The 12,378-nt window shown below is 40.7% G+C and overlaps 1 protein-coding gene across 5 annotated transcripts in view; it reads right to left on the reverse strand.

Annotated features, from left to right (window-relative positions):
* Positions 1–12,378, reverse strand: part of UNC13C (unc-13 homolog C) — a 921,443-nt gene that overhangs the window by 202,339 nt on the left and 706,726 nt on the right. For all 5 annotated transcript variants that reach the window (XM_030189213.1, XM_030189208.1, XM_030189204.1 and 2 more), the window contains one exon: positions 11,513–11,598. In XM_030189213.1, coding sequence (XP_030045073.1) covers positions 11,513–11,598 — 86 coding nt within the window. The remainder of the gene's footprint in view (positions 1–11,512; positions 11,599–12,378) is intronic.

Raw genomic sequence — 12,378 nt, forward strand, 5'->3', positions numbered from 1 at the left:
CCAAAAGACATTACATGATGTGATACCCGCAAGTGAGCCTTCTCCGGAGTAGCCCCCACACTCTGAAATGCACTGTCTGAAAGGCTCCGCTCAATACAAAAGTATCTCTACTTCAGGAAGCAGGTGAAAGCTTGACTCTTCAACCAGGCCTTTAATGGAAAAAGTAACAAACTTGTTAGTCTCACTCACACACACTGGGAGTGACTCGGGCTGCACATACTGCAGCAGGACATGTTTATCCACTCCTACCCTAGCTGAGATAATATTTAACCATCTCTCTAACCTCATTCACCTTACTTTCTAACACTTCCTACTCTCTTACCCATCTATATGTTACATCTTTGCTTTACCCTTCACTATCAATTATAATGTTCTGTTATATGTTATGTTGGCATTGTAAGTAGTATACCATGCCATACTTGTATGTATTGTTATTTGAATGTTTTTACTGCTGTAATTGCCTATTGCTCATGTTTTATCTATTCTTACTGTACACTGCCTTGAGTGAATTCCTTCAAAAAAGCAGTAAAAAAAATCCTAATAAATAAATAAATAAAATAAATGTTAGTGAGAAAAGTCTTTAGTGAAGTTTGGCTCTCCATACCTGGAAGATTAAAACAAAAGTCAAAGAAAACTCTATGAGCTAATTAAAGTTAATAAATATAGCACAAACTGCCTTGCTTCATAAAGAATAATATGTAAGATGGAGCTATAGCAGAGAGGTTAGTCAATTAAATTGAAATGTTTCTATTTTTGAGTTCTCTACGTGGCCATATGCTCATAAGATGAAACACTCATTATGCAAATTTGTCTTGACTTAGTTTAAATATAGCAGCTATAAATCAAGACACTCTCACCTTTCAAGATCTATAATTGTCAGATATCATATTCAAATTCCTCAAATATGTTAGTAAGTATTAATTTTAGCTAGAACACCTGGGAATTCACTCATAATGTTCAATTAAAATTCAGTTCTTTGCTTGCACATGAAAAGAATTGTGTTTTTATTTTCAGTTTGGTTTTTAAACCACAGTGTTATTTGCTGTAATGCTTTATTTTTATCTTACACTCAGCAAACACTTACGTTGACAGCAAGAGCAGGAAGCAAGTCTTTAAACAAATAATGTTGTGTCTTTGAAAGTGCACTCTTATCTAGTTCTTCCAGTAACAGAGTACACAACGAAAAAAAAATAGAAATACAGAACGTGATGGCAGATAAAGACCTCAAGGCCCATCTAGTCTGTCTGCCTGTTTTCCCTTCCTGCTGCAATATCAAGATTCTATGCATCCTCTGCTTTTAGCTTCACTTCCTGGCAACTAAGGATCTTCTCTGATCATCTAATGCTCTTGTAACTATGTTTTCCTCCCCTCTCTTCACTGGAAGGTTATTTCATATATCCATGACTGCTTCTGAGAAGATATATTTGTATGTGCTTTTATTAAAGCCACCCTGCTGGAGCCTCATATCATGACCCCTTGTTTTACAACTCAAGATGATATAAAATTATAGTGAACTTCTAGAGATAAATCTTATTTTATAATGTTTATTTTAGGACTTATTAAGGTGCTCATTTTCAAAGCACTTAGACTTACAAAATTACACTAGTAACCTATGGAACTTTGTAAGTCTTCATGAAGGCAGTTAATAAATCGAAATAAGTAAATAAATAAATAAATATATAAATAAATAAATAAGTGTTTTGAAAATGAGCCCGAGTAACCTATGGAACCTTGTAAGTCTATGGGGCTGATATTGAGACAGCAGGAGGGAGCCCAGCTAATTCCCCCAGTCAGCGATAGACCTGGAAATTCAATGCTGGGATCGTATCCAGTGACCAGCATTGAAATTCCAGGTTTTTTTTGACTGCTAAAAACATAGCCAGTTAAACTGATATTCATTGGTTGACTGGCTAAGTTATAGTGGACAAAGATAGACCTGCTATTTATTTTATTTATTTATTTACTGCATTTGCATCCCACATTTTCCCACCTCTTTGCAGGCTCAATGTAGCTTACATTAGGCCGTAATGGCGATCGCCATTTCAGGAAGGAGAAATACAGCATATTATTGCATTTAAAGTAAAGAAAATATAAAATAAATTAGAAGTAAATAGATATACAAATCATTTCAGGTATAAGAGGACAAGGGTAATGTGTAACGTTCAATAATGACATTGTGATTACAGTAAACAAATAGAAAGAGAACAATGATAACTTGTTCTGGTAAAAGTTTTGGTGTCAGTTCATTTATGAAGGATCCTTATGATAAGTTTCTTTGAACAGGTTAGTCTTTAGTAATTTCCGGAAGGTTGCCAAATCGTGCGATGTTTTTATGGCATTTGGTATTGCATTCCATATTTGCGTGCAGGTGAAGGAGAAGCTAGATGCATATATTGCTTTGTATTTGAGTCCTGTGCAATTGGGGTAATGGAGGTTCAGGAATGAGCGTGATGATCTTTTTGTGTTCCTTGCTGGTAGGTCTATGAGGTCTAACATATATATCGGGGCCTCGCCATGAATAATTTTATGAACCAGGGTGCAGGTTTTGAATGTAATTCGATCTTTTAGAGGGAGCCAATGTAATTTTTCTCTGAGGGGTTTGGCATTTTACGCAGGTCTATCTGGCCACTAAACTCAGCTGGTCAGCCAATAAATATTGGCGTCAACCGGCTATGTCATGCAACATAGTTGGTGACCAGGCTAGCCACTAAGTGGTAATATTCAGCCGAGATAGCCGGCTATCATGCGCTGAACATTAGCGCTTAGCCAGCTTTAGGCTATTTAACCAGCCAAGAGCCATTCCTGGCCGGTTAAATAGTTATATTGGCCTGTATGTGCTTTGAAATTGAGCCTCCACATCTCCCTTCATAGGGAACATCAGTTTACATACAATAATCATACTTTAGAGAACAATAGGTTAAGAGAACCAGAGAAGGGGGAAAATAAAACATCAAGGAAAGATTAGAAAAATAAACAGATGCTCACATCAGCTGCTGTTAATATTGGATTTAACAACTCATTTGGAGACTTCTCTAGAAGAGATGATGAGGACAACCATGGTGATCTCTTTTGCATTAGCCTCTGACTGGGATAAGGTTTTATTTATTTGTTACATTTGTATCCCACATTTTCCCACCTATTTGCAGGCTCAATGTGGCTTACATAATACCGTAGGCGTACTCCAAGCCGGTAAAGAACAAATACAAAGTGGTATTATGGTGGAATAAGATAAATGTGTTACAGACACATTTAGGAATCGTAGAGAAGAGGAATTGCGTTAGGTCCGATTACTAGCTTTAGCTAGTTCAGTAGCAACTTTATTTCACTGTTAGATCACTGTTGTTTCATGAACATGAGATATTTTTGACATTTCTGTAGAAATAAAGAAGATGAAGGACAAATTTCTTTTATTGCACCCTAGGGCCTTGGCAATGGATATGAGGATCTTCTTAAAATTCCAGAGGAAATGTTTGATTAAGTTCAAAAGGAAGAATATATATCCTCTGAACCAATTCAACTGCAGAAGTGCATTCAGAGTCAGGAACATTTTCTTAAAGTAGAGCCTGGGGCAAAGCTTCAGTTGTCCCAGTAAATAATGAGCATCTAATGGAAGGGCGACTGGATAGTTTGTGTATGATGTAATTTTGATTAAGGTTTATTGCTAACTTATGTCTCTCCTCTCGTTTTAGGGATTTGTAGAGTTAGGCTTTAGAAGATTTATTTTATATTATTTTCTTTGCTGGAAATTGTTACACAATAATAGAAGCATTAGTAAATAACAGCAAATAGAGCTCCCAGTCTGCCTAGAAAGGTACCCAGGGTTGCATCAGCTGCTCCGTGCAAGTTACTTCCCCCCCCCCCCCCCCCCCCCCACACACACTTTGTTGTTAGGGTTGTACCGCTCACCTGTGCTCTGTGATCTCTCTCTTTTTCTCTTTGTGTAAGTCATTTATGTTTTGCTTTGAGTGGAAATACTCTGTGAGGTCGATATTCAAAACAGTTTACCCAGCAGGAGAAGCTCCTGCTTGGTTAAACCCTGATAAGTGAGCTGATGCCCAATATTCAGCGGCACTTACTGGTATGCGCCACCAAAAAATCACCGCTAACCGGCTATCCCATAGCTGTATAAGTTAGGGGCAGCAAGAAGACCACCGAAGTGGACAAAGAACAATGGTGTCCCACGGGCAAAAAGGAGTGGGAACAGAACCAGGCCCTTCAAAAAACAGACTGGAAACGGTCAAAGTTCAAAACAATATTTATTAGTTGAAGACTCTACAAGGTACCCTGTTTTGGCACTACATGTGCCTTCCTCAGGAGTCTGATTGATTTGTCACAAAAAAATGTTTGACTAACAGGATCATTATCGAAAGAGAAGGACGCCCATCTTTCGACACAAATCAGAAGATGGGCATCCTTCTCCCAGGATCGTCCAAATCGGTATAATCGAAAGCCGATTTTGGACGTCCCCAACTGCTTTCCATTGCAGGGATGGCCAAAGTTGAAGGGGGTGTATCGGAGGCGCAGCGAAGGTGGGACTTGGGCGTGCCTAACACATGGATGTCCTCGACTCATAATGGAAAAAAAGGGCGTCCATGACGAGCACTTGGACGACTTTACTTGGTCCTGTTTTTCTTACAACCAAAGCACAAAAAGGTGGCCGAAATGACCAGATGACCACCGGAGAGAATCAGGGATGACCTCCCCTTACTCCCCCAGTGGTCACTAACCCCCTCCCACCCTCAAAAAACATATTTAAAAATATTTTTTGCCAGCCTCAGATGTCATACTCAGGTCCATCATAGCAGTATGCAGGTCCCTGGAGCAGTTTTAGTGGGTGCAGTGCACTTCAGGAAGGTGAACCCAGGCCCATCCCCTCCCTACCTGTTACGTTTGTGGAGGAAACAGCGAGCCCTCCAAAACCCACCACAAACCCACTGTACCCACATCTAGGTGCCCCCCTTCACCCATAAGGGCTATGGTAGTGGTGTACAGTTGTGGGTAGTGGGTTTTAGGGGGGGGGGGGTGGGGGGCTCAGCAGACAAGGTAAGGGAGCTATGTTCCTGGGAGCATTTTATGAAGTCCACTGCAGTGCCCCCTAGGGTGCCCGGTTGGTGTCCTGGCTTGTCAGGGGGACCAGTGCACTACAAATGCTGGCTCCTCCCATGACCAAAGGGCTTGCATTTGGTCGTTTCTGAGATGGATGTCCTTGGTTTCCATTATCGCAGAAAATCAGAAACAACCAAGTCTAGGGACGACCATCTCTAAGGACGACCTAAATTTCAAGATTTGGGCGCTCCCGACCGTATTATCGAAACGAAAGATGGATGTCCATCTTGTTTCGATAATACGGGTTTCCCCGCCCCTCCATCGGGACGTTTTGCAAGGACTCCCTCAACAAAACCTGGGCGTCCCTTTCGATTATGCCCCTCGCACATGTACCGGAGAGAGTCATTGAAAGTTGATTCTTTGGTCTTGAAAAAGACCTTGGGGGTTGTCAAGAAGAGTGTAAAAGCTGAAACTTCTTATGCTCTTTGAATTCGTTTTATACCTTCAATTGCCCCATCTCTTTCAAAGTAATCCCTTCTGGTTGGCATCTAAAATGTCACCCTTTGAGGAGCTGATGGTGGGAGGCTCATGGCAATGTAAATTGATCTCTATCCTGTCTGACTTACTAGAGAGGTGGAGGGTGACCAGATGAACAGATTTGTACAGTTTAGGCCTTCATCTGTAAAGTTATGCTGGAGGGGAAGTGGATAAGAGGTGGTGGTGATGGTGTCCAATTATCTAGCCCTTGTGGGATCAATGTACTAAAATGTTTTCAGTCATGTTTGAAATACAACTTGAACCCTTTTTCTTTTACACTTACCATCAAACTCCTTGCTGACTCTTGCCCTTAAAGTGTTGTTACCACGTTTAGCTAGAAGGGAAATAGCAACATGATGGAGAATACCTATGCTTCCCGCTGTGCTTATACTATGGGATGCATATTATTTGAGTAAATTAATGGCAATTAAGCATGACACATTTGGCAAATTTGAGAACTCTTGGGCTCCTTTCCTGTCCTGATATCGAAATACTGATCCTGCTTAAGTAAGGATATGTTCTGGTGAGTCAAGTTTGCTGTATTTTATTACCATATGTAACTACGAGGCTGCCACGAGAGGTCACAGTAGTCATTTTGAGGATGTTGCCGCTAGGGGCAGGAGCAAGTGGGGGGGACCTATCGAGACTGGGGATAGTTGAAGTTTGGGGGGATGTTCTGGGGGGGGGGGGTTCTTAATGTCACTGGCAGGGGAGAGGGTGAACGGAAGCAGGGGGACTATTTTGTGGGATGGGAGGGGCTCAGATAACTGTCTTATGCGGGCCCCGGCTTACAATCGGCCGGGACCTGCACAAGCTCCGGTGGCTAGCAGCAGGACAATTAGCCCTGGATATTCAGTACCTGTGGCTGCACGTGGTCCAGCACTGAATATTCACACTGGTAATGCTCAGCGTATTAAAAAAAATGCCGAACACTGCTGGCTGAATAATACCCCAGATAGTATTATTTGATATCAAGTTAAGAAACTGAACCACAATACACCTTTCCAGAAGTATTGTCAGGGTACAGAAGAATACGTTTTGAAAACAATGCTTTTTATTGTATGCTAAATCAATGTATTAAGAAAGATATATGTGGCTGTAATAGGTAGTGCCACTATTCTCTGACAAAACCATAAATGGTAGTTAAAATTTAATAAAGCAGAAAGTTAAATACAATTAAGTCAATACAACTGAGAGAATTAATAATCTCTACAATGTTACTAGCAAATTTCATATGTCCGTTGATTTAATTTGTTGCTTCCATAACATCTGCCAGCATGTTGACAACAGTAATTAGAATAAAAACTACCATTAATGTCTTAAAGGCACAGAATGAGTGCAGTAAGACAGTAATTGTGGGTGAATCTGTTCAAAAAAGCAATGAATATATCCCAATAAATAAATGTCAGGAAATTCAGACTTGATATACAGCAGCAAATTGTATACATTAGATCATAAAAAAGTAATGGCAATGAGTAAGGAATAGTTTTAAAGAGTAAGGCAGACGTTCTCACTAATGGAATTTGAAACCGAAAAGGTACAGATGTGATTTTAGATACTGGAGATCCAATGTAGCTCTAAAATATACTGCATATTCTAGAATAAATCTTGTGCAAAATTTAAACTACAATCCCAACACTGCAATAAAAGTCTTAGTTCATTATGCATGTATATCTGTACATCAAAGAGGGTCCATATGGGCACTGCTATGAACAGAATTTGGATGACCTATATATATCAATGTTTCCCAATTCAGTCGTGGAGTACCCCCTTACCAGCCAGGTTTTCAGGATATCCACAATGAATAATCATGAAAGAGATTTGAATCTAATGGAGGCAGTGTATGCAAACCAAGTTCATACATATTCATTGTGGATATCCTGAAAACTTGACTGGCAAGGGGATACTCCAGGACTGACTTGGGAAATACTGCTATATATAGTTCATTCTCTATGTGGAGAGTAATTTGTCTTAGGCATTCACACCATCCAAAACAATGTACCATACAATAAGAATCATAAAATAAATACACTGAAATAAAAACAGTTCAACTGAAATGACTTAACTTGCTGTATCTAGATGATGCCATCCTAGTCACATATAATATTAATTCCATGAAATGCGCCCCCCCCCCCCGCGCATACACACTTTTTCAGCCTGTGGTGTCGCATAGCTGGATAACCATCCTATAGCTAAATTTTCCCCAACCCATAAATTCATTACAGCCACACAGGGGTGTTGCACATGCTGTAGTAATTAAAGAGTATATACTCCCTTATTCCCAACATTGTCATTGCATCCAAAATGAAAGGTGATAACTCATTATATCAATAATGCATCGCAGGAAAGATGAAACACCAAAGAACACACAACGAACTGTGACGTATAGAATGTTTTCTAGGTTTGGGAAGCTCACCAGGTGCCCTTGGCCTGGATTGGCCGCTGTCGTGGACAGGATGCTGGGCTCGATGGACCCTTGGTCTTTTCCCAGTGTGGCATTACTTATGTACTTATGCACTAATCCCATATACCTGACCAATATATCACCTACCCAAACAACAACCAACCCTTAGAAAAAGAAGAAGGGATGGGTGGGACGGCCAATGTGACTCCGTTTTTTCCCTCACAGGCTCCCGCTGCTACTGCCTACTCATAGAAAAATGGCACCCATCAAAAATCTCTTCTGCAGAAATCCCCCAACCCCTCACTTTCTGCCCAACTAAATGCTCCACTGTCTTGAGTCACTCACATGTTGGTGGATGAGCTCAGCTGAGTTATAAGCCTTTTCACCAACAATGTCATGGTGAGTTCAGCCTACTCTATTTCACATAGACATCCATAGTGGCAGAAAATGCAGCTAGAACAAAGCCATGGATATTTACGCCTGCTCAGGAGTCAGGTGTAAATGTCCATACATAAAATACTGGTAAATGTACATTTTTTTTATAAACATAAAAATGGTTAGGGATTGCACTCCCACAAATGTGACAATTTTCTTACTGGAGGAAAAGAGCTCAGAAGCCTTTAAACACATTCCAGTTGGTGTTTATTTCCGGCTCAATTCAATTTCATTCCTTGGTCAAAATCCCCCAGAATTTTAATTTTAGTGCATGATAGATGAATGACAGTGAAGTCCTGCTAGCTGTCTCGCAGTGCAAATTTCCCCGGCAAATTGGGGCACAGTGAAGGTCTCCATAGGAAGCTGGAGCGAAATGGGACCGTCAGGACCTTTCTGTCATTCACCTATCCTGGCAAGACTGAGCGACTGAAAACTGATACATCGGACTATTTAAGATAAGTGCTTATGGTGATTTATTTTGCATGATATTGCCATGTTGAAGACTGTTTTTGTTACCAATTAGTCTTTTGTTTTGAAATTGAACTTCATAGTAGGTTTTTTGACCAATGATTACTTTTTTCAATTGTGTGCATGCTGATCAGCTGATTCTGTGGTCTGGTTTCACATACCGCAGCTGGCCACAGTTTGATGAGGTCTTTTTCCTCCTTGCTTAATAAATAGGTGCGCTATTACTTTGATTCACATTATTTTATAAACTATGCCCATAAATCATGACTGTGCCTGTGCACTCTCCTCAGTGTCACCCATGAATGCACTCATGAGGGTCATGTAAATGCACATACCTTCTCGTCACCATATGTATTATTATGCATGTAACCCCAGGGTAATTTTATTAGAATCTTTTTACACATAAAAGCGTAATGACTGCAGCTACATTTTTAAAGTGAGTTTTACTTTCTCAGATTATACAAAAATGCATGTGTGTTGCATATTGTTACTGGACAAAAAATGACTAAGCATAAAAAAGAGCAAAAAATACTTCCAGAAAGGCATATTCTGTAAAATACGATTTCCTTTCAGCAACAGTATTCTACACATATGCACAGGATTCCAGTGTGACTATGGAATGCACTGCTGGCTCATGGGGTTGTGGCACTCTAAGCCAGCTGTTGCTCTGATGCCTCGCCCCTCTCCTATCCACCCATATTGGCTCTATAAACCCTTTTTACGGTTGCAAGAGCATGCCATTTTCATTTCATTGCTGTGCTTGCCGTCACACTACAACACGAAAACAGGAAGTACCAGTTGACACATTTAAATCTGTAGTGGTGCTGGTGGCCAGGCTGAGAGAAAGCACAATGGTGAGAGACAAACACGCTCTCGCTACTGTTATGGTCGAGTTGACGACGCTGGCTTTTGATGCTCGAGCCAGTGCATTGGCTGGGTCATGGCTCGAGCTAGCCCTAATGGAATGAATTTGTAAAGGTAAGCTTGAAAAGTGATTATAACCTAGCTCTGCCTAAAGAAAATGTCACCCCCTAATTAATCTAAGTAAATTCAGTATGGAGCCCTTGCTATTACCTTAAAATACGGTGATTGCCTGACAATCAGACTGGACATTTAATGCCGGGCTATATCCAGCGACCCGCATTGAATATCCGGTTTCATTTTGTCTGTGGCAGCTTAACTGGTTAAGCTGATATTCATCACTAGCCGGTTAAGTGCTTACTGCTGGATTCTATATAGCGCGCCTAGCATTCCGTGCTGAAATCTAAGTATATTCTATAACAACATGTGTATGTTAATTGGCTTAACAAACTAATCAGCATGGATAAAAGAACCTAACAAGCAATAATGAGCACTAATTGGCAATAATTAGAATGTATGCGCATAATTCACTACACGTATTCTGTAATAAACTGTGCCTAAATTCTAATACGTGCAGTTCAAAAGGTGCGTGATCATGGGTGGGGAAATGGAATTTCATGGGCATTCCAAAATTTACATGCGTAGTTATAAAATATGGCCCAGTGCGTGTAAATCTACACGTAGGGATTTACTCCATGGTTTTATTGGTGTAAATGGAGGCACTTAGTTTTAGGCACTGAGGTGACCTTTTACTAAGGTGTGTAAGTGCCTATGCACATCCAACCTGTGCCAAACTGGAACTACCGCCTGGCTACCACATGCCCCGGGAGGTAATTCCATATTTTGACGTGTGCCTAAAACATGTGGTAGAAAATATTTTCTATTTTCTACTGTGTGGTAACCAGCAGTTTACATACACTGGTCACTTACCGCCCAGTTAGTGCATGAGACCTTACCGCTAAGTCAATGGGTTGCAGTAAGGTCTCAGCCCGAAAATGGACGTGCGCTGGTTTTAATTTTGCCGCACGTCCAATTTCAGCCACAGAAAAAGAATGCCTTTTCTCCAGGCGTGCTGAAAAATTGACCTGCATGTGTACAAAACATGCGCCTACACCAGCGCAGGCCACTTTAAGGCACGCCTTAGTAAAAGGGCCCCACAGATATCAACTAAGCATATTCTATATACCGCACCTAAATCTAGGTGCCGCTTATAGAATATGCTTAGCTGGAAATGTTTAGATTGTAAGCTCCTTTGAGCAGGGACTGTCCTTCTTTGTTAAACTGTACAGCGCTGCGTAACCCTAGTAGCGCTCTAGAAATGTTAAGTAGTAGTAGTACTGCGAGGATTTTTTAAGCACCTTATACAGAATCTGGCCCTTAGTGGTTAAAGATAGGCCTGCTGTTTATGCAGCCTATTTTAACCACTAAAAATAGCCAGTTTGGCAAACTGAATATATGTGCCTAACCAGATTTCACATGATATAGCCAGTTAGTGGCTAGCCACTGAGATATTCAGCAGGAGATAACCAGTTATCTCCCACTGCATATCTGCAGTTAGGCATTAAAATGTTATTTAACTGGCCAGGAGCCGTTCCTAGCTGGTTAAAAGGTTTTGAATAGCAGCCAGAATATGCTTATTTCATGCTTGGTTGCATGTGAAATAAAAAATAAACACTGTTTTACCCTCCAGATACTGGATATCACAGAAGAATGATTTGAGTGAGCTCTCTTGTCTAATTAATGACAGGTTGAGCTAATTACCTTCCAGTGCGTACTTCATATCCTGGGCAAACACATTCCAGATGACTTCAGCACTGACTTTCCCCATGTTCAGCTCTTGAGGGAACCTACAAATAATCACAACACTTCAGTTCATCTTCCAGCTGCAAATGTTCCCAACATCTGCGCCTTAGTTAAGTAAACATACGTATTTAACTCTATATCACAAGCATAGCATAGGGTACATTTACAGAATTTTATGTACATAAAAAAAGAGTTAACCTCCTAAGTTAGCCCTGTTGGGGAGTGTGGATTTTTAGCCATATGAAAGCTTGTGTATAGTTTTATAACACAATTCACTTTTGGTCATAAGTAAATAAGTACATAAGCACTGCCATGCTGGGAAAAGACCAAAGGTCCATCAAGCCCAGCACTCTGTCTCCAACAGCGGCCATTCCATGCCCGAAGAACCTGGCAAAAACCCAGAATTTAATAACGATCAATGGACTTTTCCTTCAGGAATCTGTCCAGACCCCCTTTAAACTCAGCAAGGCCAGCTGCCATCACTACCTTCTCCGGCAATGAGTTCCAGAGTCTAACCACACGCTGAGTAAAGAAAAACTTTCTCCAATTTGTTTTAAACCGACCACATTCTAATTTCATCTTGTGTCCCCTAGTTCTATTATTGTTAGAAAGCGTAAATAAACGCTTCACATCTGTCCGCTCTACCCCACTCATTATTTTGTAGACCTCTATCATATCACCCCTCAGCCGCCTTTTCTCCAGGCTAAAGAGTCCTAGCCGTCTTAACCTCTCCTCATAAGGTAGTCATCCTCATCCCTTTTATCATTTTCGTCGCCCTTCTCTGCACCTTCTCCAATTCCTTTATATCTTTTTTCAGATGAGGC

Source organism: Microcaecilia unicolor, chromosome 1 (genome assembly GCF_901765095.1).
Source record: "Microcaecilia unicolor chromosome 1, aMicUni1.1, whole genome shotgun sequence".
Taxonomy (NCBI): Eukaryota; Metazoa; Chordata; class Amphibia; order Gymnophiona; family Siphonopidae; genus Microcaecilia; species Microcaecilia unicolor.